This window comes from Colius striatus, chromosome 14, assembly GCF_028858725.1.
Source record: "Colius striatus isolate bColStr4 chromosome 14, bColStr4.1.hap1, whole genome shotgun sequence".
In the NCBI taxonomy this organism is placed as follows: Eukaryota; Metazoa; Chordata; class Aves; order Coliiformes; family Coliidae; genus Colius; species Colius striatus.
Genome location: NC_084772.1, coordinates 19506735 through 19533938, shown reverse-complemented (window position 1 = coordinate 19533938; position 27204 = coordinate 19506735). Strand labels below are relative to the sequence as shown.

Sequence of the window (27204 nt, the reverse complement as noted above, 5' to 3'; positions counted from 1 at the left end):
AAGGGGAGAAACACATGGTGAAAGCTTCCTGTTTGAATACTCCTACCAGGGGATCTCAGGCTTCACACTTTCAGGGTATTTGTATAAAACATGGGTTTGGACACCCCAGTTTCTCTGCATAAATTGGGACTGTTTCCACTAGTCCTTTAGCAAGGAGGAAACAAGGTTTTACAAAGGCACTGAAGGTTGGAGAGACTGAAAGCAGTTTGATTTCCCATTGGCAATAATTCTAAAACATGGTACCTTTCCAGAGTATAGTATCATACCTTTGCACACAGCTGTTCCTGTGGAGAGAGCAGCTCCACATGCATTCATATCAATTTGTGCCACTGCTTCTTCTATTTTGCAGCAGGTTCATGGTTTGATTATATTTGTGTGCTGTGTTTACCTGTATTTTAGGGGAGAGCTTTTTTTACTCTCCAAATGGAACAGATGTCTCTGCAGATGGCTCCTGCTAATTTGGCTCCTTACTATTCTCTTGTTTAATTTCTAATAGCAGTGTCATGTTGTTTCATGAAGCCTCTCTGAGGTCTTAGCCACCAGCAGGCATGAGGAATTAGTTTGTGGGCTTCTTGCTGCCTATCTGTGCACATAAGTGTTGTGTTTCTGTGGTGGTTCTCACTTCTTTCTATTGGCACTGTGTTATATGTGGATGTATTCAATCCTACTGGAGAAAGAAAGTGGTGTAAGAGGGTTTGAAATGCAGAAATCAGACTGTCAAATGATTCAGGCATCTGTTAATAACAGTAAAATTATTTGCACCAGCGTTTTTTCAAGTGTTGATCCTCTGACCAGAGTAAGAGTTCCATTCCTGTGCTTTCCTTTTGGTTGAATATGGATTGGTGCTTCTTGATGAAAGTACTCACAGCCTTAACTTCCTTAATTGCATAAATGGAGCTTCACACCTCCAAAATATTTCTGCAGTCTCTCAATATTGTAGTTCAGGGTAAAGTTAAAATAAGACCCAGATTCAGCATTAATAGAGCCCACTGTTGTGATTGGCATTGAAATGGATGACTGAAAGAAATAGATAAGATGTGTTTACCTGAGATGCAGGATTCATGTTCTGACAAAGCAGCTGGAATCTGGCCACACTACTCAAATATTTCTAAGTGATGCCTTTGAACCTCTTTTGTTAAAGTCATGATGCCAAGAGAGCAGCAATCTAATAAAATAGTCACTCCCAAGGTATGTTTGCATAAGAATATTGTTTTGATTTCAATAGGGTTGACATGGGGAAGCCAAAAAGACATTTTTGTTGTGAATCTGTCTGGGCCTTGATACAGCCCCCTTGTAAGACAGTAAATGATTCTTCCCCCAGACTTGCTGAACCTGAGGCTGAGTCTAATATCAGCTTGTTCCTGGCCAATTTTATTTTCTTCTGTCAGAGAATAGATTAATTCTTAGTCTCCAATGAAAGCTGAGCCATTAGCTGATTCTCATGAAGAACAAATCCCTAAGATGAAAATCCCAAAGGTGTTTGACATGGAGAAATCGCCAGAGAAACTTGAAAACTTGGTTTGGAATTAAGGAAAAAAGGCAGACTGTCCATATGAAGTATGAGAATATGGAATTTATTTCCCCCATAGATTTATTTTCTTACCATTTACTGACTATAAATGTACATTTAATTTCCAGAGAAGTCATGTATTCTACACCATGGAGGAACTGGAAGCAATGTTGGGCAAGTACAGCTGCATCTCAAGCAGGAATGCTTGCAGTGGAACCTGGTTTCCAGATATAGCTCTCTCAAATCAAAGTTATCAGCATATAATGTCAGATCAAATTCATCAGAGACAGTAGAAAAAGAAACCATTGTGATCCTAGGTGAAATTCAACCCAGGCTGCGACGGTTTTCAGGTCTCTCTCTCGTCCTGCAGAGTGGCAACTCTAAAATATCTCGCCACCAAAAGAAAGGCAGCCTGAGCTCAAAGTATTCCCCATTTGAGGCAGGCTCGATGCTCTTCTCAACTTCTTTGTTGGTGGATACAATTGCAGTTCGGGCTGTCCTCCAGCCAAGGAGCTCACAGAAGCTTCCCAAAGCCAGAGCTGGGCCACGTCACCTGCCTTCTGCCATCAGTGCAGGTGCACAGGGGCTGTGGCAGGATCAGGAGCTCTTCCCTCAGGCCCTGGCTGATGGAAGACCCTGGACTTGTATGCAGATGGACAGAAGTTTGGTGCAAGTCCAAGCACTCTGATGAGGTTCAGTTTATCCAGAACCAACACTGTACCATGGCAACCATGCTTTGGGGACGCTGGAGGCTCTGTAGTCAGTCACCTACTGGAATCCCTTTACATAGAGGTACCACAGTGAATCGTTGGGCACCTTCTGATTAAGTTTTACATTAAGTACAAAAGCACTTTCTGGTTTAAATACACTGTTCTAAAATCCATGCCTCACAGGAGACTTGCCTCTTCCTTTTTTTGTATATTTAGAGCTCTGAAGTTTAGGCTGCAAACATGACAAAGCTATATAAAACTGCAGCAAAGTCTTTTCTCTACTGGCAAAAGGGGGGTTTTGGCCTTGGCCTGTTTTTTTTTAACAACTGTTGCTTGTTCCAGATATGTTTTCAGAAGGTAAAAACAGATTTGAGGAATCAACAACTTCTTGTTCCTGCCAGTTGTGGGTTTTACCAGACCCAGCAGCCATGGTCTGATGTGGAGATCCTCACTGCCACCTTGGAGCTGTGTTAGATGTGCACACAAAGGAGAGGATGCATCAGCTGCCTTGTAACTGGACTCTAGATATACTGGAAATTATGGAAAAGAGCTAAATGTTGGCACTTGTGGTCACAAATAATAACTGACCAGCTTTATGTTAACTGCTCTATGTGGAACAAGACACATCTGTGTGAAATAAGAAGGCATTGAGCTGCCAAGAGTTATGAGGACATCCATCCTGAAGCTCAACGTGCAGCAGGAGAAATGGGAGTGTAATAAAATGTTTGGTGGGAATAGACCTTTTCCTACTGCCAATTGAATACATGCTGTAGTTATTAAGGATTACCAGGAGCTGTGTCAAGGCCTTTGGTTGTACAAAGACAGCAGCCAGAGTGTTGTGATCACACCCAGCTGGGGGATAACATGTGCAATCAGAAGCCCTGCTTCGAAGAGCTTACAGTCTCAGTCCTCCTGCTTAGGGCATTAGCCCCAAGCAGCTGTGAAATGAGGGTGATGGTGGTGGGAAGACACGTGGTGAGGCTCCTGCTGCAGTCTGGTACCTGGTGCTTGACTCACGGACGGGAAAGAGTGTGGCTGATAGATCCAGCTACAGGCAGGGGATTGCTGTGCTTTGCCTCTGCAAAGAGAAAGGGCCTGTTTTCACTTTCAGCACGGTTTTCACATTGCTCCCAGCTTCTCCTGCCACCTCTCCCTATAAAATCTCCTGCTTTGGTATCACTGTCTGAGGCAAGAGATGTGCTACGGCGTTGGGTCCTGCACTAGAGCCTAGTTTATAGTCTTCACTGCCTGTGCTTGTAGAAGGAGATGGAAGGGATGTTTCAGGAGATGCTGTGAGAGAGAAAAGAAACAGAATTAACATGGACCTGGACACTATTTAATGGAGCAGTGCCCAAATAAAAGCAGCAAACTGTCTGGTGAACCAAGGAGCAGGAGCTCAGGGGGATGGGGCAGGGGCATCCGTTCCAAATGCAGCTATTTTCCAGCATGTTCTTCCTTCCTGTTTGTGATGAGGCAGAGGGTAGACTGGTGAGTACCAATGCTTGCACTTGGGCAATGCCCCCAACTGCTTTTCAGTCCTTCCTCTCCTTGTTAAGAGGAGAGCTCAACATGCTGCCTGCTACACTGACAGAGCACAGCACCTCTCTGATCTCCCTTGCTGAAAGGTAGCTTAAAAAACAAAGAAAAAACAAGGTAAAATATGTGATGGTGACATTTATATGGCTGAGAAGCAGCAAAATATGCCACCAGAGGTAAATGATGGTGACTGGCATGTGTGTGCAAGACATTGTGATTACATGGCAGTTGGCTGTTAAATTGCAACTCACATCCTACTTTTGGTTTTTAATAGCACGGTCTGTTTGCTACTGATGCCTTAACAAAGAGCCATTGCCTACAGCAGTGCCCAGAGAGGCTGAGGATAGCCTTGATTTCAGGTCACATTGTGTTGTGTTTGAAAGCAAACAAGACTTGCCACTAATAACCATGTGTGCTGCTTTGTGGTATTTCCCAGGGCTGCCCACATTCATAGAAACACACTGGCACCAATCCTGAGTTCTCTTTTTTCCAGTCTTGTGATGTTTAGTAGCATCTCAAAATCCTTCTATTTCATGCTAGCATGAAAATCTCAGCTTCTCTTTGGAAGCAGGTAAAGGAGGCAGCAAGGGAGGCTTAAACATATAAACAAACTTAAAGGTCTTTCCCTTAACTGCTTCCTCTATTCACTCTCCTCCTTGTGCTGATACTAATAGCATAAAACCAGTCACATACGGTCTGGAGCAGGGTGAATCACAGAGCTCATGGTGCTCGGGAGGACATGTCCTGGCAGTGGTTCCATGTTGAGGTTGGGAGGTCCTGACTGGTATTGCAGATCAATAGTGCTTCCTGCAGTGGAAGTGGGAGAAGACATCATTCTTTGCATAGTTACTGAGAAGTCAGAGAATGGGGAAGACCTTTTGTGGGTGAAGGTTAATGTTCTGGCTCATCTTTGCTTCCTTCCTGCTCTGGCATCCCTCTTTGCTCTCAGCCTTCATCTGTGTGTGCATCCCCCAATTCCTGCTCTTGCCAAGGTTTCCCATATAGTTACAACTTTTCCATGTTGCTAACAGAAAACGCGTTGCCTTCTTGCAGACTGCACCAGTGTGGTATGGTGCCTGAAAGCCAAGAGCCTCACTGATGTGAAGCACCACAGAATGTAGCCCCACTTCTATCAAACTGCTCCTGGGCCAGATTTTCAGAGATAGGCTGAAGAGAAATGGCTTGAGGATTGGACTGAAGTGAGAATGATCCATGTTCAAGCTACAATCCAACCTGAGCCTTCACTTCCCTCCTCCTCAGACCAAGTTCTTTATACTATACATCCGCCAGAGAAGGGCAGAAAACCCAAACACCCTGCAACAGCTTTGAAATAAACCAGCTTTTCTCAGCAGGGTTCCTACCTCCCAGCAGCATCTCCTGCAGCAAGCTGTCAATTCTGGCCACACCAAAGAGCTTGATGAACTGGACTTGCTCTATCATCTGCCAGGTGATGCTCTGCAGCGGGGGCAGCAGGAGGAGGATGTCGCTGAAGCGGCCTCGGGAGTCGTACTGGCGATCGTTGATGTAGTCCTCGAGGTTGACCTGGACCTGGAAGCGCATGTTCTTCACCTTCCCGGGCTCACTCAGGCCTTTGCAGTCTGGAAGAGTTAGAAAAAACCCCAAGGAAGTTAATTGCTGACCTGTTATAGCCAGGCACTCTGCCAAGTGAAAAGATACAAGCTGAAGGTCACGCTGTTTTTCAGTGGCAAAGGCCATCACAGAGCAGCCTGACTTAACTGTCTCCACGAATAACTGGGGAAGATAAGAAATTTCCTGAGCCAGTGATCTGTGAAGCTGACATCTCCAAGATAACATTGCTGCTAGAAACCAGATTCTTTGGAGTGTGTCTGGAAGTCTCTCCCTTGAGCAGGGATGTCCCTCAAGGTCACCCTTTGGAGCTGAGTGAAAGAGAATCACCTCCTGTCGTTGATATGGGTAAGTGACATCGTTCTCTATGAAATAAGGAACCATTAAGCTGGGTTTAAACTGTTAATTCAATTAATAATGAGTAGCTACAGTACTAATATTGTGTAGTAGTTGCTCCTCTTCCACTAAAGTTCCTCATTGCCTGCTAAACCAGAAAACCTACATTTTTATCCTGATTAAGGCTCCATATAAAATACATCTCCAATTCTTATAATATCATTATTGTGTAAAAATCAAATGCTATTTTGCTGTGCTTTCTGAGCTTGCCATCCTTGCCCTGTGGGCAGGGGACACCTGTGTAACCACAAAGTGTTGCCTTGTCTGTCAGGGTCTGTAGAGGGAAAAGGATGAGGTGGCAGAGATCCCCTGAAAAGGATCTGTCAGTCTCCAAGTTTATCTGAGAGATTAGCATGGGGTTGCCATTATTTCATACATTACATGGAACAGGAAAACAGTAAGGGGAATTTGAGGGGAAACTAAGAAAATGAGAGCTTGCCTCAGATGGCTGTGTCTGGCTACTGCCATTAGTGAAGAGGAAGGATTTAGAAGTTGAACCATACTTGTCCTTCCAAGGAAGTGGCCCAGAATTTTTCCCTGAAAACTTTGAGCCTCAAGTACTGACACTAAATCCACTCAGGTTTTGTGTCTATATCTTGCAGTAAGTACCAGGATTTACAGCTTTCCACTCCTGCCTCTCCTGCTAAAACTGATGTTTCTATCTCACTGGTCCATTTCCTTCTGTGTCTACAAAGAATCCATAAACACCACATTTTAGGGATGATTATGCCAAGAGATTAGGTAAAGTGGTTAGCAACTGATTGTGTGTCAGCACATCACTCTAAAAACATGCTTGCTTGTTAGCAGGAATGAATTTCACTTTGCAGAGCTCCAGGTTTTTCCTTTTAGATGAAATGACAGTGTCTCACTGTCACAATGATCTAAAGCTTCACTGAGATACTCATCAGCCAAGAAGGTAATTTGTGCAGCTGAGTTTGATGATACCACCCTTACTCAGGTTTACAGCAGGCTCCTTGGGGAGCCAAAGTTCATGACATTTGTTAAATCCTTGTATCTTGATTTCAAATCAGTGAGCACAGCAAAAAAAGAAATAGCTAATGGAAAACACTCTAATTTCTCTGTGCTAATAGATGCCAAAACCAGAAGGGCATTGTTTTGAACTTGAGATTGTTCCCCCACCTCTTCTGCAAGCTACAGGGCAAGATATATTGAAGTATTATACTGAGAGGAGGTAGTGTGTGTGCTGTAGGCATGTAGAAATGGGGCTTTGTGGGGCTGAGACAGAAACCTCTATGTTTTTGGAATGAGAATGCAGCAAAGGTTCAAAACAAGCTTTTGTTTGCCTCTGTGTTTTTTCCCTGCTCCCCACCCTGTGCCAATCAGCCCTGCCCTCAGCCAGTACTGACTGCCAGCAAGATCCATTAACAGGCATCCTTGGTATTTCTGGTACACTGAACAGCTCTCTGTGGTTTTTAATGCTGCTTTCTGAACTCCAATGGATGCTCCACACTGCTGCTCAGTTGATTCATTTTGCTTGTGCATAATTCAATACAAGCATATATGTATCTGCTTCATTTCAGGCTGATGGGTCTCCTGAAGCCAAGCTGCAAAAGCAGCAAAGCTCCTCTAGGGTCTGCATTTCTGCATGAGTCTAGTTGGAGCTAGTACTTGATAAAGTGTAAAATGTTCAGGAATAAGTCACTTCTAACATGTCCTTGCTGTCCTGTTCAGTGTTGCTCATTACAGCAGAGGCAGGGTGAAACGTAGAGCTGCTGCCAAGGGGTTTTCCTGGTTATTGGAGAGCCTCCTTTGCAAGCTCCATGCTTGGCAATCAGGAAGGAAGCTTACCTGGATCAAAGAAGATGATGGCTTTAAGGCAAGCATACTCATTGTCATCAATCTGGATGTCCCTCAAGGGCTTCACCAGCTCATCCAAGATTCTGGTGGCCACACGAGCGATTTCCAGTTCTGGGCAGTGCATTGGGATGATGAAGTCATTCCCTGGGGACACAAGAGAAATACACCATCAGATTTTTTTCTCTACCTTTGCAGACAGGATCTCATACAGGAGACACCCCAAGGCACGTTGCCAGATAGTACCAGTGCAGCTTCATACTCAGACTCACGACTGAGAAGTCAGTGTTCTCCTTTTACCCAGAGTAATCCCACCCTTGTGTTTGGTGGCAGGGAGCTACATGAAAAGGAAATATCTATTTGCACCATGTTTTTGAATGGACCTTTCTGCTGAGTTTTTGAGCACTGATATCCAAAAACCTGCTGTTTAAATATTGGGGAGTTCCTCACCCACAATTTCAATGCAGTAAGGGAGCAGTTGTAAAAGTGAATTTGCTTGCTCCTTTTTACACCTCTCAAGCACTTAGTCCCAAGGCAGATGTACAGACCGTGCCCAGGAGCACAGAGAGGATTTCAGGCAGGCAGGACAACTTGGCAATGACTTGGGTGTGGGAATTATAAGAGCAGGAAGGTGTTTCACAACCTCACCTAATAGAAGGAAATCGGTGTATGGTATGGATCTCTTGGCTACCCCGAGGAGCAGGTGTTCCCCTGCATGGGCTCTGAGCAAGGCAACCTGGAGATGGCACAGAAGGGAGAAAGAATATTGCATTAGAAAAGCAGAGAACACAATGATGAGCTGTTGCTGTTTAGATTTCTGATGTTTGCTTAGATGTGTCAGATCTACAGATAAAATGCTAGAAATTGTTAGTTTATCTTTGCTCTTGGAGTAACTGGAGTTCTTGGGAAAGAAATGGCTTTTATGTTCAACTATTCCTAATAAAGGGAAAATCAGCCTTTTTTGACTGGGTCCTTGTGCAGACTGGAGTGACCAGCTCCTCTGTATTTTGGGGGCTTTGGCTACTCTTTTTTAATTGATTCCTTGTCCTTTATTATTCTTTCCTTACTGCTAATTTACTGCTCTGCATAGAGTGATCTATATGTTAATGTCAGATTCTCCTGCTGAAAGGTATGGCTGGAACTTCCCAGCAGCAGCAGTGAGTTTTCAGGGAAGAGACATTTGCATTTTACCTGGTCATCAAGTGGGAGCTCACAAAACGCTGGGATGTATTTTGCCCATTCAACCAGCACCAGAAGCTGCTGTTTCATGGATTCACACACATCGTTGATGGTTGCAACCTTTTTCATGGCAATGTCTGCACTGTGCACTGGACTGAGTGATGAGTACTGAAAGAGAAACAGTCAGATCTGTGCTGTTTTGCCACCCTCGATTGCAACGATTCTTTGACAACACAGGGAGGCTTTGCAGACTTTAACCCCCTCAGGTCATTGATAAGACATTTGCTGTTGTGGTTACACACTTATTTGCCCTGCAAATGACCAATGCACAGCCCGTGGTGAAGCCTCCACGAGGTGGTGCTCGGTCCCAACAGACACCCCCCTCCCTCCTCCACCTCCTTCCCCACACTCCAGGCTGGCTCAGGACAGAATCTGGTTAATATCCCTATTCCCAGCAGTAGCCACCAGCACTGGGTCTCAGCTTCCCATCGATCACTTAAGCCAGCCAAATGCATTAAACACATCCAGTCTTTCTCCCCCAAGTTACTCTCTGAGACATGAAACGTCCATTTGTATCTCCAAAGAGCTGCATGAGAGGGTTAAAGCATCATAATATTTGGAAGGGAAGTGGAAACTTCGCTGCATGGGATATGCAACATCTGGACCATATGTTTCAGTGGAGAAAGGCTATTTGCATAAGAATTTAAAGGACGTGCAGGGTGAAATTCATTGTGGAACATGAAATAAGGAGGCAATTGCTTTTAGCTGAACCACAGCAGTCTCATTACCTTTAGTTTTCTCCCCTAAAACTGTTGCACCTAGTAAAGAAGTTACAAGAAAAGTTGTAAAGCATGATGGGGACATTGTGTTCTGGGCAGGACAGAGTGTGCAGCAAGGAGAGATAAACTTCTGCGTGACATGCAATGAATGTGTAGGAGTGCAGCAACAATATAGGCTGAGGATCCAGGGTCTGTAACATCCCTCAGCTTTGTATGTCCCACAGCAAAGACTTTAGGAAGAACTTTTTCACTGAGAAGGTTATTAAGCATTGGAACAGGCTGCCCAGGGAGGTGGTGAAATCACCATCCTTAGAGATATTCAAAAGACATGTAGATGAAGTACTGAGGGGTATGGTTTAGGTTAGTGATGGGCTTGGCAGTGGGAGGTTAGTGGTTGGACTCGATGATCTTAAAGGTCTTTTCCAACTGTAATGATTGTATGATGATTCTATGACTGCATCTGCTCCTTGCAGGACATGTTGTCTTGATAACACACCAAGGATTTTTGCTGTCTGCTTTTGGATACCTCTAATGTGTTGTTTTTTTCCCCTGTGGCTTTGTGCAGGAGCCATTCAAGGGCAGGAAAAGCTCCAGCCCTGGCTGGTTTAGCAAGTTCATAACCTCATATGGAAAAGCTGAAGGTCATGCATTCATTTGGAGGGCTGTCCTGTCCCCACATTTCATACCTGCTGTGCCATGGCCTCAGCCTGAGTCAGCACGTTGATGGAGAGCGAGCCGTTGTCCTCGTAGCTGCTCCTGCGAATGCTGATCCTGTCACGTTCGTTCTGCACAGCTGAAATGAGAGTGAGCAACGTGGCATCAGCATGACACTTCCCACACAACCAACCCATGGCTGTGGTTACTTGTGGGCCCCAAACAAGAGTGGATGGGGCTTTAGAGCCTGTGAGACTCTCCAGTCTTGGATGTTGGGATAAGATTAAACAGGCCTTAGCAAGAGGAAAAGGCCATCAGAGAGAGAGAGAACACCAAGCACAGGAGCAACAGAGGAAGATAAGGCCATTTGGCAGTCAAAGCAGCTCTTGAGGGATGTGAAATGGTCCCACTGGGTTTGATGCTCATATGGAGTTTGGGGATTTGGTGTCAACCCTTTTCACTTGGCAATGCACTCACACTGCTCTGATAGCCTTTGTGCCATGCCTGCATGGACGACCTCTTTCCTGAGCTCCTGATACAGCGGGGATGCTTTTGAGGCTGCATCTCGTCTTATAACAGCACTGGCAAAAGCACCCTCTGATACCACCTCAAAGCAACCTTGAAATATTCCCTGTCCCTAAGGCATGACAGGTGCTGGTCTCCAGGAGACATTTCCACTACTCACAGGGAGCAGGAAGATTCATCTCATTAAAGAAGCTCCAGAGAAAGGAAGCTTAAATTCACCAATACCTCCTTAAAACCATCCCCTCAGCCTTGCCTTTTGTGCTGTGGTTTCAGTGAGCCTGTAACCCTGACAGCAACACCAGCACACAGCTGAGGGAACAAGCCAGGCCAGGCTTTGTCTCCAGCTCTGCTGGCACCCTTTAAAAATCACTGCTGCTAATCAACTCACGGTGTCCTGAACTGTTAATAACAGAGTGAAGATCAGCCCTGGGCTTTCTGTAAGCAGAAAGGTATGGCCATGCCATACCTGCCATAGTGAATTTGAACAGAAAACCCACAACAAAACATTGTTTTTTGAGGTCCATTCCACCCTTTAAACCAGCTTTTTTTCCTTGAAGCACAAGCTACATCTAGCCCCATGCTCCATCAGCTCTGCATGTTCAACATCAGGGATTTACTGCACATTGGCAGCTCATTTTTGCAACACAGGCTCCAAGAACCGACTTGCCTCCACTGCAGCCATCAAATCAAACAGCACCAGAGAAAAAAAAAGCAGCATTTAGACTTAGTCCAAGCTTGTTTTCAGCATCAGCTTCTCCTCCAAGCCCTACTGTCTCCATCCAGCAACAAACAAGCCCACACGGGGCTGGAGGAAGGAGCCTGAATGCAGACTCAGCATTTTCCTGACAGCTCATGTGTCTGGACTAGTACAGCTTGGAAAGGCAATTGTCAGGTCCTTTAAGGGAAGCAGGAAGATTTAGCATGTGGTGATAATGTAACACATCCCTCCTCCTTCATACAGCAATTCCAGGCTCCTTTTCATTTTGTTTAGAGGGAATGGCTCAGCCAAGCTGCCAGAGAGCGATTCGCTCTGTGCTTTAACCCCTTCGGTGTGGAACTGTGTGGTTTTGTCTCAAAAGTGGCCACTGCAGAAGATTTTTCCAGAAACATTGTTTTTATAGAGTCAGCAAAATTATTTTGCCATCCCTCTTAGGAGAATTTGCCTCACTGCTGGGCCTTGCATCACGTGAAGCATCACTTGCACGGGCTCCATCTGTCTGAAATCATGCAGAGGAAGAGACCCAGGCACCATTTGGCACACAGGGTGGGAAGGTGGGGTTTTTGTCAGCTTGGGTCCAACCACTGATCTGGTTTCCTAATCAGCCTCTGATGAGAAGCCAACAAAGTGAAAGGGCAGAAAACAAGCACCAGTGACAAAAAGTCAATATCTCCTGTTATCAGCAGGAGCGTAGTATTTATTTTCCAGGATTTGGGGCTCAGCCTTGCTGTCAGTTGGTGCTGAGCTGGGTGTGCCTGGGGAGATCTGCTAGGGTCTGGCCTTTTGCATCTCAGAGCCAGCCTTGCCTGGATGGCTGCAAGGGGTTGGAGTGGTACAATGAGTTGTAAAAGATGCAACACACATTCATACTATTGGAGCCTTTGCAGCCTATGGATACTGCATAGGGGCAATTAAACACCAATTTAGAGAAAAAAAACAACTACAGCCCTTATGAAGCTCTGCTAACCCACCTTAGACAGCAGCATACATTACTCCAAATGCATGGGGGGTGAAGGGAGGGGCTGTTCAACCGGGATCCCCACCAGCCTAAAGGTAAAGGTAGTCATAGGAACCATAATCTATGGCTAGTAGATTAACAGATTAATCCTTCATGGGTTTTTTGGTGCACCAGAAAGTTGAACAGCAGCATCCAATACTGAGTAAAAACAAGCCCACCTGAATCCATGTCATCACTGATGTCCTTGGAAAGTCCCCACCCAACCTGCTATGCCTGGTTTCATACAGAGTCATATAGAGTCACAGAATCATTTCAGTTGGAAGACTGTGAAGCTCCTGGAGTCCCAGCCCTGGCCTCACCCTGCCCAGCCCACCACTAACCCATGGCCCTGAGCACCTCAGCTCCATGGCTCAGATCCCTCCAGGGCTGGGCACTCCCCCATCTCCCTGTGCTAGCGTCTTAACAACGCTCTCCATGAAGTTCTTCCTCAGCTACAATCTAAACCCCACCTGGTGCAATTTGAGACTGTTTCCTCTTGTCCTGTCACTTAGGGGGCAGAAACTGACCCCCAGCTCCCTGCAGGCTACTGTCAGGGAGTGTCAGAGAGGGCTCCTGTCTCCCCTCAGCCTCCTCTTCTCCAGGCTCAACATCCCCATTCCCTCAGCCCCTCCCCAGCACCCTTGTGCTCCAGCCCCTTCCCCAGCTCAGTGCCCGGCTCTGGACATGCTCAAGCACCCCAATGTCTTTCTTGCAGTGAGGGGCCTAACACTGATCACAGTATTTGAGGTATCAATTTGTCAGATGCTCCCCCATGTAATTTTCCCCCCATTTACAAGAAAAGGTACAAATTTACCTTTCCAACCAAGTTCCACATCTTTTTTTATGTAAGTCCTACAGACCCAGGCAGACCTGAGCCCAGTCCTCAATGACAGACTCCTTTAAGAAGTCTCAGCCTGGTTTTCTCCCCGGTCCTTTTATGGCACATACTTGAGTGCTTCCCTCATGCTCTGATAAGCTCAATCTTCAAGTGTAAGTGGATGGTACAGACTGACTTTCTCAAGGTGATTTGGGTGTTATCTCTGAAAGTACCCAAGTTGTGATGGAATTAGATACAAAAGGGAGTTAATGTTTTACCTGCCACAAAATTAATCTATTACTGTGTGGTAATTATATTGCTATATTTATTGTGCTTGTAAAAGGGAAGGGATAGGTCACTTGTGGTGAGGCACTGGGAGTGCTCGAGGGGTGTGCTGGCAGCGAGAGTGCTGGGGCTCAGACGTGCTGTTGAGTCAAATGAAACTCAACAAACACACAGGAAAGACTAAAATCCCACTGCTGGATCCCACTGTATCCCAGGGACTATTATTTCTAGTATATGCCTGGCCTATTTTTTCCTCTAATCCTGTCCTCTGCATAGCACTCCAGTTCCCAAGGCACATAAACCCCGGGAAGGGCCACTGCTGCCCAGGAGCAGGGGACGTCAGTGGGAGCGAGTCCCCACGAAGCTGCTGGCCAGGAACAGCGTGGCCTTGACCAGGGCTTTCCCCCAGGGAAAAAGGAAAGGGTGAGATGATGCTTGCATCTCCCTCGAGGGAATTGTCCACAGCTACGGCATGTCCCGACTGTGGGAAGCGGATGGGAAAACAAACACATTCTCCATCTGACCTAGAGGAGCCATCAGAGGGTTTCTGTTCCTCAGAACAAGGCTGGGCCCTTCTGCTGTGGCTGCATCAAGGATGCTGGTGGCTGGGCAAGCTGCAGGGCACGTGTGGCAACTCTTGAGCAAACAGCAGTGTGTTTGTGGGATTGCAACAATCCCGTGTTTCCCAAACATTTTGTCCTTGCTGCCTTGCCACATCGGTCCAGAGCCCGTGATGAGGAACCTCTGGGGAGTGCAGTAAATACAGGCACAGGCATTGAGTGGAAGGGGACAGCAGAAAACCAGTAATTTTCCACAGTAGCTGCAAAGGTTAAAGCCCTGCCTATGTGGGAGTTACCATTTCCATCATTATTCCACTAAAACCATCCTCATTTCACACTGGTGGAGTTGGAAACGTAAGATTTCATGGCATCAAGAGAAAGAAGGAGGAGAGAGGTGTGAGTGCACAGTGCTGGCATTCACCAGCTCTCATAGTGTTTCTGTCTCCACTGATAGATTTACCCCTTCTGCCTCATCAATTTAGATGCATAAATCACTGTTCTTTCCCTCAAGCTGCCTCTGATGCTGCACACGTGGTGTATTTTATTTGCAAACAAGTCCCAATGGCATGTGCACATTTAATCCTTTCACAGGATCCTCTTCTGATTTATGACTGTCACCAAGTGGAGAAGATCCTTCAACTTTTCCATCTGTCTGCAATAAACTGCAGCCTCAGCCTTCTAAAAGCTGGCAGAAGACATGAGCAAAGAAAAGGTGCAAAACAAGGTAGAGGTCCTGTGAACACCAATAAAACTGTCCTATAAACCTGCCCAATTTAACAAAAGTAAATATACAAGAGCCTCAAACCCTCACACTCTGTTGTGGATGTGATACAATAATTCTTTCTAGTTCTGTGTAAAAGTAAAGGAGTTCAGGTACATTCATATAATACTTTAAAGGAGATGAGAGGTTAAATATTAACCTCTCTCTTTTTTTCACCATCAGGCTGAATCCTGACAGTGCAGTGCTGGCATTTCAAAAGGTTCCCAGGTTTTCAGACACTCAACTCCATGTGAGTGGATGACCTAGCTCACTTAAGAAAAAAATCACACCCTGCTAATTTATCAAGGTTAAACATGGGCTCAGTAAGATGCTACAAATAGTATGCTGCTGTTTTCTTTGGATGTTTAAGTATCTGGTGCAGTCCTCATCCCCTGATGCTGTCGTGGTCATAAACCTGTCTGGTAGCACTGTGCAAAACAGCAGAAATTGAGCCCTCTGCTATGCAAAGAGAGAAAATCAGAGAGAACAACCAGAAAATCCCCAAAACACCCAGACCAACCTGTGGTACAGCCCCAGCCTTAACCACAAAACAAGAATAACAGAGTGAATCTCCAGTAAAAGTCTGAAATCCTTATCATGGTGGCCTTTCTGGAGATGAGAAGGGGGTTGTGCTCAAGCAAGACTTTTCCTCTCCTCCTCCCAGCTTGAATGATTGTTTGCTTGCAGTTATTAAAGTAAATTACTGATACCAAAAATGTAATTGGGATGAGAGTGTTTCTGAATGAGCTAGTTTCTAGGAGATCTAGGGGCTGAATTTTCCACAAGACACAAGTTTTGGCCCATTCTTTCTCTCCCTGGTACTGATGGAGCCTGGATCCCACCTTAACGCACAAGCCTGGAGGCACAGGGCTTATGAGTAGGACAGTCCTGGTCCTTTCTGAATGCAGGATCTAGTTCAGGCTGTACAAATAATCTAAAGGACCATACTGATGCTTTTCAAAACACTCTTTTCCCAGTTGCCCAAAACCCATAATGAACCTATAGCCCAGCTTCACTGTGCTCCCAGGACCAGCCCATGCTGACACTCTCAGCCCTGCCCTGACACTGCTGCCACTACAGACAGCCAGTTTAAAGCTACCTCCTGCATTTCCATCATATGGTTTCTTCTTTAGGCACAAATTTTCTACCAGGCCAGGCAATACAGGATCTCATAAGCACTAGAGTTGTTTCCAACAGGGGAGGAAGAGAGGGGAAGTAGGTTCCAAATGTGCCGTGTCACATCTTACAGCACAGAAAGACTGGGAAAAAAGAATCACTCTGGATCCCAAATTCTGGTTTATCAGTTAGTTTTTCTGAGATGAGCACATTTAGGGCAAGAGCAAGTTTTCCAATACTGCACAGACACTCGATGAGCAGTGAGTGACTGAGGTGCCAGCGGTGGGGAGTGTGTGAGGGTGACACGGCCCTTCTAACCCCACCCCAGGTGTATTGTCACAGACAGGCTGGGAAAAGGATGGTTTCCAGCTTCTTCCCCTCTACTGTGAATAAACAACACTATTACCACACCCTGGAAAGTCTGATTGTTGTTATAGGGGTTGGCTGAAAAGCCGTGTGCCAGAGAAAGAAGGTGCCAAACTCTTGCGTGCCAGTGCTGGGACAACGGGACACACTGAGTGTGGAGGTCACAGCTGTGGCCTCCCAACATGAATTAGTGCATGCCATCAAAAAACTGTGCACAAACATTGGTGTCATTGTCATACAGCTCTACCCCAAGACATGACTTCTCCTTTTCCCCTAACGCTTCGCAATACTGTTTAATATTAATCTAGAACCACCCTAAAGCAAATAACTGTGTTCTTTTGTGTGGACACAATTGTGCAAGAAAACTTCTTTCCCAGTTCTGCACACATGCTTTGGATATAGCTCTGGTCAGCTAAGCTAATTTCTGCAAAGCAGTTACTCAAGGTGCTTTAAAACCTTCCTTCCCGAACACATGAGCAGTCTGTGAGAACACAACCTGACTGCACTCATAAAACAAAGCTTCAAGGAATGTGACTATGTGGAACTTGAAATGAGTCATCTTCTATCGAGCTGCAATCAATAATGGAGACATGAGCCAAGGTTTTATAACTTTTACCATAAAGCCCATAAAGATTGTGCTTCAGCTCAGAGAATGGAGTCCATAACAAGATTTCAGCCTTTCCAAGCTGAGGGGCTTCAACAATTGGTTTCATCCCCAGATCAGCTTTGGTTTGGCTTTTGTTGATGTGAAGGCTATTTTTTTCCATCTGCTCTATTTACTCCATTCCTTCTAAATTAAACCAGAAGGCATTTTTGCCACATCCGTGGCTTATGCCAAATTTGAAGACATCCCTTTACTACAGGGAAACATACGGTCAGAGGGCTGGAAAGACTTTTTCACCAGCAGTGAAATCTTACGAATTACCAGAAATCAGTGGCAAATTTCCCCTTGATTTCAATGGGACCATGACTTCACCTCTTGGGTAGGGGCTGTTTAACTCGGTGATGTGGAAAGAAACTCTGGAGTTGCTTTCTAACTCTCTTCAATTTATCTTCCAGTGGGCTGGGAAACAGCACAAAGGATGGGTGAAGAGTGTTGAAACCATCACCCAGCTACCTGCACATCTGCAGGTGTACCATCTGTTGTGAGCTGGGCACCAGCTGAGCACTCAGTGTACAAAGAGAGTCTCTGCTCAGAGAGCTTAAAGTGAGTGAAATAGTATCATCCCTGCTCTCTCATTATGTAAACACCAAATGAGCAGAGATCAGAAGTGCTGTGAGAGGTCCCAGACTTTCCCAAGGAAGCTGGCTGTAGGGAGGTAAGGCGTAGATTAACACAAGCTGGGTTTTTCTCTTGCTTAGCATTAGACACTGTAACACTCACTGTTGTCTTTAGTGTGTTGAAAAGGCACTTGCTGGTGGTCACTGGTACCCATTGATCTACAGTGCTCCATCTCTCTCTTAATACAGCCAATGTGAAGTGCCCCAAAAGGCTTCAGTCAGTGTTGGATCAGCCCTTCAGCCCTAGCGCTAATAGCAGCTCTAGACTGCACTATGAGGACTGCACTACCAAAGGGTTTGAATAACTCAGGTCTCAGTGCAGGGGACACAGGAGTCACTTGCCTCTGTGTGCCCTGTGCCATAGAGGAGCCTCTCTCACACCATAAGGCACCATGTTCATGTTTAGGTTATACCTTGCCCTAAGGGTTGCACCAAGTTACATGAACATCAACCAAGTCAACGAAGGCAGGGGAGATTGGACTAGATGATCTCTAATGGTTCCTTCCAACCCCTACCATTCTATGATTCTAACCACCAAATGCTGCTGTGCAGCAGTCAGCTGTTGGTGTTTATGGGACTGGGGAGGGCAGGTCAATCCCTCACTGGGATTGGCACAGCTGGGATTAGGAGTCACACCAGCAAAGGAAGGATTATGGGTCACACCAGCAAGGGAATTCCTGTTGTGAAATGATTAGAGACTAAAAGCTTGAGGAAGCACACCCGCTTCCCAGTACAAAAATATCCCAAAGAGACAAGCCTCCCAGGATGAGTGAATACTGCAAGTGCTCTGATTTAAATCCTCATCAGATGAAACATGAAATGGGACTTTCAGCTTCAACAACAAGAAACCTCTGACAGTGACACATGAGCATCATCTCCCCTGGCCAGGGCTGCAATCACTCTCCACCATGCTCTGCACTGAGGGTAGGGATAGAACCAGTAGCAGGCAGTTTTAAAATGTCTCTTTGCACCTACCTTCTTTCTTCATGCCAGCTCTGAAGCACTTCTTCAGCCTGCAGTACCTGCACTGGTTCCTCTTGTCTTTGTCTATCACACACTGTCGGCTGAACCTGGGAGGACATGGCAAATAAAACAGAGCGATCAGTCAGGGGTCTGCACTCCATTCCCCCTGAGCAGCCCCAAATATAGCCCAACACCTCATTGAGCTGTGCATTGCCTGAACCCAGAGAAAAGCCAAAGGTTCGCAAGAAATAGATAGAATCAACGTTGGCTTGGCCAGGTTCCTCATCTTCCCCACCACCATTCCTGCCATCTGGGAGCACAGCGATTCCAGACCACCCACCTCACGAGGACTGTGATGGTTTTGGCTGTGAAAGCATGAGTGTGACTCAAGTTATGACAGTGCCTGGCAGTGCAGGAACTCCATCTCCCACTTTCAGTCAGTTATAGGGTGTTTGGCATTGGGACTCATTTGATCCCATTTGTTAACACTGCCCAGCTTTGTGTAGCGTGATTACACTATGGACCACAAATTCTTTTGTGTCTTCAGTCTAGTTTTGAGGCATGTGGCCTCCTAATTCCTGTTCATGTCAATAGGTGATTGAGGAACCTATGTACTGTTCCAAGGAGTGGCCTATGTAGACTTGGCGGCCTTTGCCATGGTGGGTGTGAATCTGCCACACAAAAAGGAGACGGTGTGGGTTGCTTTGGGACCATCATCAGGTTATAAAAGCTGAGGCACTTCCCCAGATTGGTAAAAAGCCAAAGGTATAAAGACCCAAAGGCTTTCCAAGGAATTCTTGTCTCTGATAAACAACAGAGCTCTGAGCTGGGCTGAATACAGCGTGGCTCACCAAATAAGGATCTGCAGACAAGCAAGCATTTGCCATTCGCTTGGATTGGATGCTGTGGATCTTCCCCAGGCTGCCAAATATCACAGAGATTCAAGGATTCCTGGGTAGGGGCAACAATTCTGCTCCCAGGAGTCCCATAGCTGAAATTTCAAAGACATCAGTAGCAGTTGTTGCATCCTCCCTCAGAGATCCCCCAGTTCCTGGGATGGGCACTGAGCAGGTTGACACTGCTGTCACCTTGGGGATCTTTCATGGCTGGTGTGTCTTGGAGCGATAAGGACCTCAGGAGCATTTTGAACAAACAGAGTGAGTCACATCACAAGAATTTGGAACACCCTTAAAGAAGGAAAAGCTATGTAACAGAAAGAAAACTTCCAGGTTTTAATAGAGATGAAGGGCTTGAGCATATTCAGGTTTTGTTTTTTCATCTTCCTCCTGTGCTAAAATTAGCACCAGTTTTCTAAGATCAACCAAGATAGCTGCTGTAGAATTTATAGCCTCCTCCTGGTAAAAAAACTTCTCTCAAAGACATACCTGCCTGCCAAAGTGGATGTGAATCATCAACTGGTCCATGCTAGGTTCTCAGAATGACTCTAACATCCTCAGTGATACGTCAGTGTACACAGCTTAATGATTTCAAACAAAAATGGAGATTACACTGTGGGGAGGGGGAGGCTTTGGAGCTGGCAGCTTTCTTGGATTCTTATTGCCTTTTACCAGGAAAATCAAGAAACACCGAGTCTGAGGTGAAATCTCTGGATCCTTTGGTCCTTTGCCACCTTGGCTTTCTCTTGCTGGGCTGCAGTAAAGTTGCAGTGTCACTCCACACCCAAAAGTTGTATTTGCTGACGTATTATACACCCCAGGCAAACCTCAGATCAATAAGTTCCCTTTGATTCACACTGTGGGGAAAGCAGTGATGGTGAACTCATGAAATGGATTGCTCAGTGTCACAAAAGGTGTCAAGGGTCCAAGATGAGATAGGACCTCACTTATTCCTTAGCTCCCTATCTTCCAGCCACAAACTAAACTGCAGTATTACTGTTAGCCTGCAGGGCACAGTAATTGAGCATTTGGGGTAGGGGCTTCATTATCCCACCTGATCTTCACCCAAAATTATTTGTAGCGTCAATAAATGGAATGTATTTGTTGCAGAAGGGACAGGTACCTGCAGGAATAGACGTGGTTCTTACGGACACTCCTCCTGAAGAAGCCTTTGCAGCCGTCACAGCTGGATGCCCCGTAGTGTTTGCCGGTGGCCCTGTCCCCACAGATGGAGCAGAGGGAGCTGATGCCGTTGCTGAGCAGGTTGGTGTTTGCTGATTCAACAGCGATGGCCTCTGTGGGCAGAGAGCTGGGACCATTAGACCCCTCTGTGATGGAAAGCAGAGCCAGCTGGCAGCAAACTGCTTTTCTGAAGCAAAGCATGCCCTGTCCCAGCCCCACACACGTGTGTACACACAGTATCTGCAGTGAGTAAAGCCTCCAGATTGATGACCATGATCTTGTCGACCTCAACCAAGACTAACTCAGTTGCTTTGCTTCTGATACTGCTATTTCCCTTTCCTTCAGTGAACAGAGAGATTTCAACCTGTGTAACCCAACATGCTCATGAGAATTAAACAATTATCAGTTCTTTTCTTGACAACTGCAGAGAAACTTTGCCTGGATGTCAGATGCATGCTTCTGAGGGATGGGGAGCCACCTCCCCAGTTAGACAGCTGGAGAACATGGTTCCAAGCTGGTGCCCACAGAAGACAGTTGAAAAAATATCATTAATTTGATTAAGGAGAAAGTGGAGAAAAGACAGCAAAAGCAGGAAGGATGAACTACTTCATGCACATGACAGAGGTTTTGGAGATAAAAGGCTGCTCTTGAGAGCTCCTCTGCAGCCGGAAGACAGAGACAGCAGCTCTCCCAGGAGTTGCTTTAGTTCTCTCAAATCTGGTCCTGCTCTGAATTGCCCTCTGAAGAGGCTCATTGCTTTCCACTGGAAAGCAATAGAGAGGTGCAGGAAGATCACTTCTAAATTAGGGACCTAAAATTAGGTCATATGAATGCTCTCTGTCATGTCCTCTGTTAGCACCCTCTCATTTGGGGCAGGAATAGCTCTGCCCCTGCCTGGCCTGTGTATACACTGTGGGAAAACTCCCCTTTAAACTTCTCCCTCAGCCTTAACCACCAGACTTGCTGCCCTCTTAATCCTCCTCATTTGAGGCACAGCTTGGGGAGGGGAGAAAAAAAAAGACACTTGAGAAGAAGCAGATGACAGTGTTTACATCTTGCTGAGAGAAGGAATGTTTGTGCAGCCTGTCCTGACCTGGGTACTCACTGCAGGACAGCTTTATGAATTTATCTCTTCTCTGGGAGCACGTTCTTCACTCCAGGGGTGTCAATCTCGTGCTACAGTGACCTCAGCAAAGGCTCTGGCACAAGATACGTCCTAGCTCTTGGAAGAGACAGGCAGTGATGAGAAAAGCTCAGCTGCTGTTTTATTGAGCGATGACACATCACAGAGAACACTACCCAAAGGAGAGGAGCTGGCATCTGATCTGGACAGTCTAGAGAAAGTTTTCTAAAGCATAATGCATAAAAATAGCTTTGGGTAATCCACACACAACATGTATATACACAGAGAGAGAGCAAGAAGGCTATTTTTGTACCTGGATACACAGAAAAAGAATCACAGTGAAAATATTTGCTCTGCAATGAACATTGTAATCAAAAGTGGAAAATAAAAGCCAGTAAAGCTTTAGTTTTTTCAAAACCTGGAAAGTTTTTTACCTAAGGCTAAGCCTAAGACATTTTTAGCTAAGATTTCACAGCTGCAAAGGTCAGACTTCCTTTCACCCCTTCCAAATCCCCTTTTGATCTATATTTCACCTTCTAATGTAGGGATGAATAAGCAAGTAGGTTGTAGCAAGGTGGGTGTAACATGACAGAAAGAATGACAGCATCAAAACCATTCTGGGGTCATAATGACATGAACTGAGGTTTACCTGTTCCCAAAATCCATGCATGTTGCTCCCAGCTCTGACATTTGTCAATAAGGGGCACTTGGGTCCTTTGGGAACACCGTCTGTGTCAAAGGGGCTTAATGGTAGTTTACATTGATTTAAATGGGTTTTTACATTGATTCTTCATTTTCTTTCTCTCTATAACTCAGTATTAAATGAACTGTGCTACCATATTCCTTCAAGGGTAATTATACTGCTAAACATTCATACATCTGTTGCTCCATCTATTGTTTTGAAGGAACTCATGACCATAAACAAATGGATTCCATTTAAAAAGTTGCACAACAAAAATAAAGATAAGGCGGCCAAATTTCTCTTCACTCCACTCTTATTTTCTCTACTGACTTCAGAGGACTCAAGCCAAGGTCACACGGTTCCAATCTCCAATGGACCGTTCATCCTTCAACTGGGTCCAGATTGCAAATGTTCCTGATGCTGGAAAGTATTTATTCACCAGAGAAGACTTTGTTTCCCTTTATGTGAGTAGGACATGTGAAGAGCTGCGTGCTGATATAAGGAACAAATTAATAATCTGGCCTTAAACCAATTATTACTGGAGAAAGGACCATCAGCACTGAGCATGTGAGAATTAGCAAAGCAAATTTTGCCCTTGCCAGCACAGACAAGCCCATGGGCCACAGCTGAGTTGGGTGTCTCGATGCTAGGGCAGATACACAGCTCAATGCTTAGTTCCTCTCAGGCAGCCACGTGTCCTTTTCATCTTGGTGCAAGATGAATAGAAACTAAAATAAATAAAGGGAAGTCCCAAGCCAGTGCACACATGTAAATTACAATCAGAACTTTAAATTACAAAATCCTGTTGCCAACTAATGATTAGTCCCAAATGAGAATTTGCTCAAAGAGCAAAGGCAGAATGGATGTAGCGTGCATCAGAAGGCTGTTTCAATGTGGCTTTCAAACCTACCCAACATTTGGGGAATGTCTGGGGTTTCCCTGGGCTGATCCCTGCCTGTGAAGTCAGCTGAAAAACTAGAGACTGTTCACTTCAGACACAAGGTGATACAATCTGCTCAGAGCTTCACTGAACATGCTGTGCCTCTCTGCAGGGGTTGCTACCTGGAGCTCAACGCTGCACTGAGATGGGCTCGAGGGCTAGTAGGATGGATCTGGTCAGAGTCCAGCTGCCTCACAACTGAAAGTGTCCTCACCACACTGGACAGAGATGTTTAGAGATATGTATTGGTTATAGACACTCAGCACCGTGGTGTAACTGATCAGTTACTGAGCTGTGCCACGGGTACTCTGAATATTCTACTGGAGAGATAAAACTGATGGTGTTCTCCAAGAAGAGACCATAACTCATCTTGACCATCTGTAGGTCCTGTGCTGAGCTGAAGAGTCATGGCTGTGACCAGACTCCTCACTAGGAGTTTCCCTGACATTCACTGGCAGAAAAATCTCAAGTTTCAACCATCTTTTGTGAGTTACACATAAGGAGCTTGCAGATTGGGAATTACAGCCCACCTAATACTGATGAGAGTATCCCAGTGACTTCCTCAGCATGGGGCCAACCAAGCCTGCAACTGAAATGCATACAAATTTTTGTTACCTGCTGCCTCTGTATGTTAGTCATTACCCACAAGGCCTGAAATGAAGATGCCAAGTTTTACAGGGATGAGAAATGACCATGAGGATGGTTTGAGTGAGGATGCTGTCAGGGAATGGTATCTGGCTTTCATTCAGAGATGGAGCTCTGCATGATACCTAACCACTGCAGATCTCTTTTACTGCTTTTCCTTTCAGTTATATTGCTGGCTGCAGCTCTTCTAGATGCACATTGGATGGAAAAGAATTGCCTTGCAATGCTTTCCAGGATGGCTTTAACTTTTATCTACCCAGAAATCCAAGCCAGTCTTGCTGCATGCTAACAAATCCCAAAGTTACATGTGCTGGGCTAGGATGTAAAGAGATCCTAAGTGTGTGTTTGAGGCACACACAGAGAGTCAAACTCGGTGGCCAAAGCCAGCATTGCGAAACCTATGCATACAAATGTAGGGCTGGAGAGTGGCTAGCACTAAAGCCCTGACCATGTGCAGGTCAGCTGCTTTCTACATCAACTTTTAGCAAATAGAGGAGGAGTTTTTGAGATATAAACCATGGCTTTGATTTAACATTCCCAAATCCTACAGTAACAATTACAAAGAGGCCAGCCAGAAAGGCCAGAGTTCCTTATATGCTTGAGGGATGGTCAGGGCATAGTCAAAATATCTTTAATGGCTTTTTCATGGTCTGAATTGGGTCAGGCTGCAGCAGAGCTGGAAAAGGTGTTTTGTCAACCTTGTACTGAGGATCAGAGTGGTGTTTGAGTGCTGAGACACGAAAATGAGCACCACCGTGGGAGAAAGTGCTCACCGAGACTCGACTAAAGAATTAGTGCAATATTTCAATGATGCTTCATATTTTAAGCAAAATGACAACTCTGACAAGAGCGTGAGGAAACGAGTATTAACAGCCCATAAAAACCAAGTGAGAATATGGCCTGCAATGCCAGCCAAGGTAAAGGAAGCAAATTTGTACAGAATGGGAACATTTCTGCAGTTGCAACATGTATTTTATAAAGGAAAGGCAGGATTAGCTCTTTTGGTTTGTTGGTTCATTTCCTTTTGCCATTCTTTCTGCTTAAAAATACTCCCCCTCCACTTCCATAACGGATTCTATTCTTTATTTTGAATTAGTCTTAAAATATTTGGCAAGTTATGGGCTGCTTGAAGGTTGAAAATCCAAAATCCATGTCTAGGCAAAACTCAGAGCAGTTTCCTGGAGCAGGAAGCTTAGCACCAGAGTTGCTCCATGTCATTAACCCAAAACCTTAATCAAATCATTTTCCAAAGAAGAAAACTGTTGGTTTCAAAGCATGGCCTTAGTTAAAAGTTGTTCTGAATGTGAGAAACAGTCCTGGGGCCATTAAGATAAATATTGCCCCCCTTGCTGTTCATGTTTATAGAAGATGAAACTATTAGGTTTAGAAGGGAGAATAATACAGATAAATCTTGTGTAATGGCAAAGATTTGGCTTAAGATAATGTAGATGTTTTTTTAATACCTGAAAGGAGATTCTTTCTTGATTCTGACAATTTAAAAGATACTTCTGAAACTACAGAGTACCTGTGTCAACTGTTGAGTTACCTATGGGAGCTGAACTGAGCTGGGTAGCAATACACTCCCATGCATGGACATTTCAGGTCTTTTTCAAAGTTATTGTTACAAATTGTAGAAGAGGACACTTACCCAAGACAAACAAGCTAATTTCAAAACAGCTAGTTCCTGAGAGAACCTGTTACTCATTAACAGCTAGACAAATAACACAATACTGATCTAGATAAACTTCAGGAAAAAAAATACCCCAACCTGTCAGTTACACTGCATGAAACAACAGAGAGCCCCAGAGAGCTTTTGGTCGTCAATATTCAAAATGATACAGGATTTTGAGGAAATTTGCACCACTCTAAACAGTAAAAAGTATCTTAGTGTTCATCAGCAAATGACAAGGAGAAACATCTGTGTTAAATAACATTTTTGGAGTAGGAAGGCGGATGGAAACCTTTCTGCAAGAATAAGAACTAAGATCTAGTCTATCTGGAGCTGGTAAAAAGAATATGTTGGAAATCATTCATTTGGGGACAGGCAGGGATTTTCTGAAGTCAACTTTAAATCCAAGTTTCTTTGGGCCTTTTCGTGTTACTCGCAGCCTGACATCCCATCATGTCTCACAATAAGCCAAATAAATCCATATTGTAGATGATAGCCCTGCTGAAACTCTGTTTTCTTTTGATGGGACAGCTAATGAGCAAACACAAGGCTCTGAAAACCCCATCCCAATTTCACTAAGCTTCTTAACGAATTACATTACACGCTGCCCAAACTCTCCAATGGCTCTTGAATCTCATTCAGCTACACGATTGGTCTCATGCTGTATGACTAAACTGTCCTGGATTTTTCCCAGAGTGAGCAGTTAATTTCACAGAGTAGTGCTTGTCTTATGCCTGAGTACTTTTGACCACTCAAACCTAAACATCGTGCCGTACGCTTCACCTCTGTGAGCAAAGCGGAAGTCTTTGCATATAAACGTGCTGAGCAGCCACCTTCTTTGTGTGCTGTAAAGGCTTTTAGTCCATCTTTTTCTTTCTTCTAGCAGCCAAATAAAAATTGGGGTATTAATTCTTAATCTAAGTAGCTGGGAACAAGTTAAATTTGACACATGGTGCATTGTCTGAGTAATTGACAAGTGTTTTTTGAGACAGCGTTTTTTCCCCAAGGATTAAATATGAACCTGTGTCATATATGGGAATGAAACACACATTCTAAGGAAGAAATATTGGTAATAACTCCTTTCATAAGTCACACTGAGGGATAAATCTATGGCATGCCATGAGGAGCTCTACCAACACCTGTGATACGTTGTGGGCTCTTCAGGACATTGATGCTAAGCCCAGCAAGGAAAAGAGTAATCCGAAAGAGCACCAACAACTGAAAGGGTCTCATTACAGCCCAAACATATCTGCAGATGCAACAGAAGTTAACGGGTCAGCTGCTTAAGTATTACCCCTTCCACCTTTTGTCCCACTTTCTACCCGCCTCTCCTAGAGAGTTCAGCTTTGTAACAAAAGTAGTGGAGGTTATTGAAGAGGAAGCAAACAGAAAGCTCACCAGTGTTATTGGGGAGCACCCGAAGGTTGTCGAATTCCAGCATGGTATAAGAGGAGTCCAAGGAGTCGACATAATCTGGCATATCCATGTCCATGATGGACTGACAAAGCTTCAT

At 45.0% G+C, this 27204-nt stretch overlaps 1 protein-coding gene across 2 annotated transcripts; it reads right to left on the bottom strand.

The window, feature by feature from the left end:
* Positions 1 to 1648: 1648 nt before the first annotated feature.
* LOC104560823 (hepatocyte nuclear factor 4-beta) lies at positions 1649 to 27204 on the bottom strand. Of its 2 annotated transcripts, XM_062007422.1 has the most exons (11): positions 27090 to 27204; positions 23993 to 23995; positions 20574 to 20745; positions 18567 to 18661; positions 10199 to 10305; positions 8746 to 8901; positions 8203 to 8290; positions 7549 to 7701; positions 5118 to 5354; positions 4450 to 4563; positions 1649 to 3510 (listed from the first exon to the last, which is right to left on the bottom strand). In XM_062007422.1, the coding sequence occupies exons 1-11, from the start codon at positions 27202 to 27204 to the stop codon at positions 3374 to 3376; spliced, it is 1377 nt and encodes a 458-aa protein (XP_061863406.1). In that variant the 3' UTR covers positions 1649 to 3373. The 2 variants fall into 2 exon arrangements, with proteins under 2 accessions (XP_061863406.1, XP_010204596.1); XM_010206294.2 differs by lacking the exon at positions 23993 to 23995 and having other exon boundaries at positions 20574 to 20778.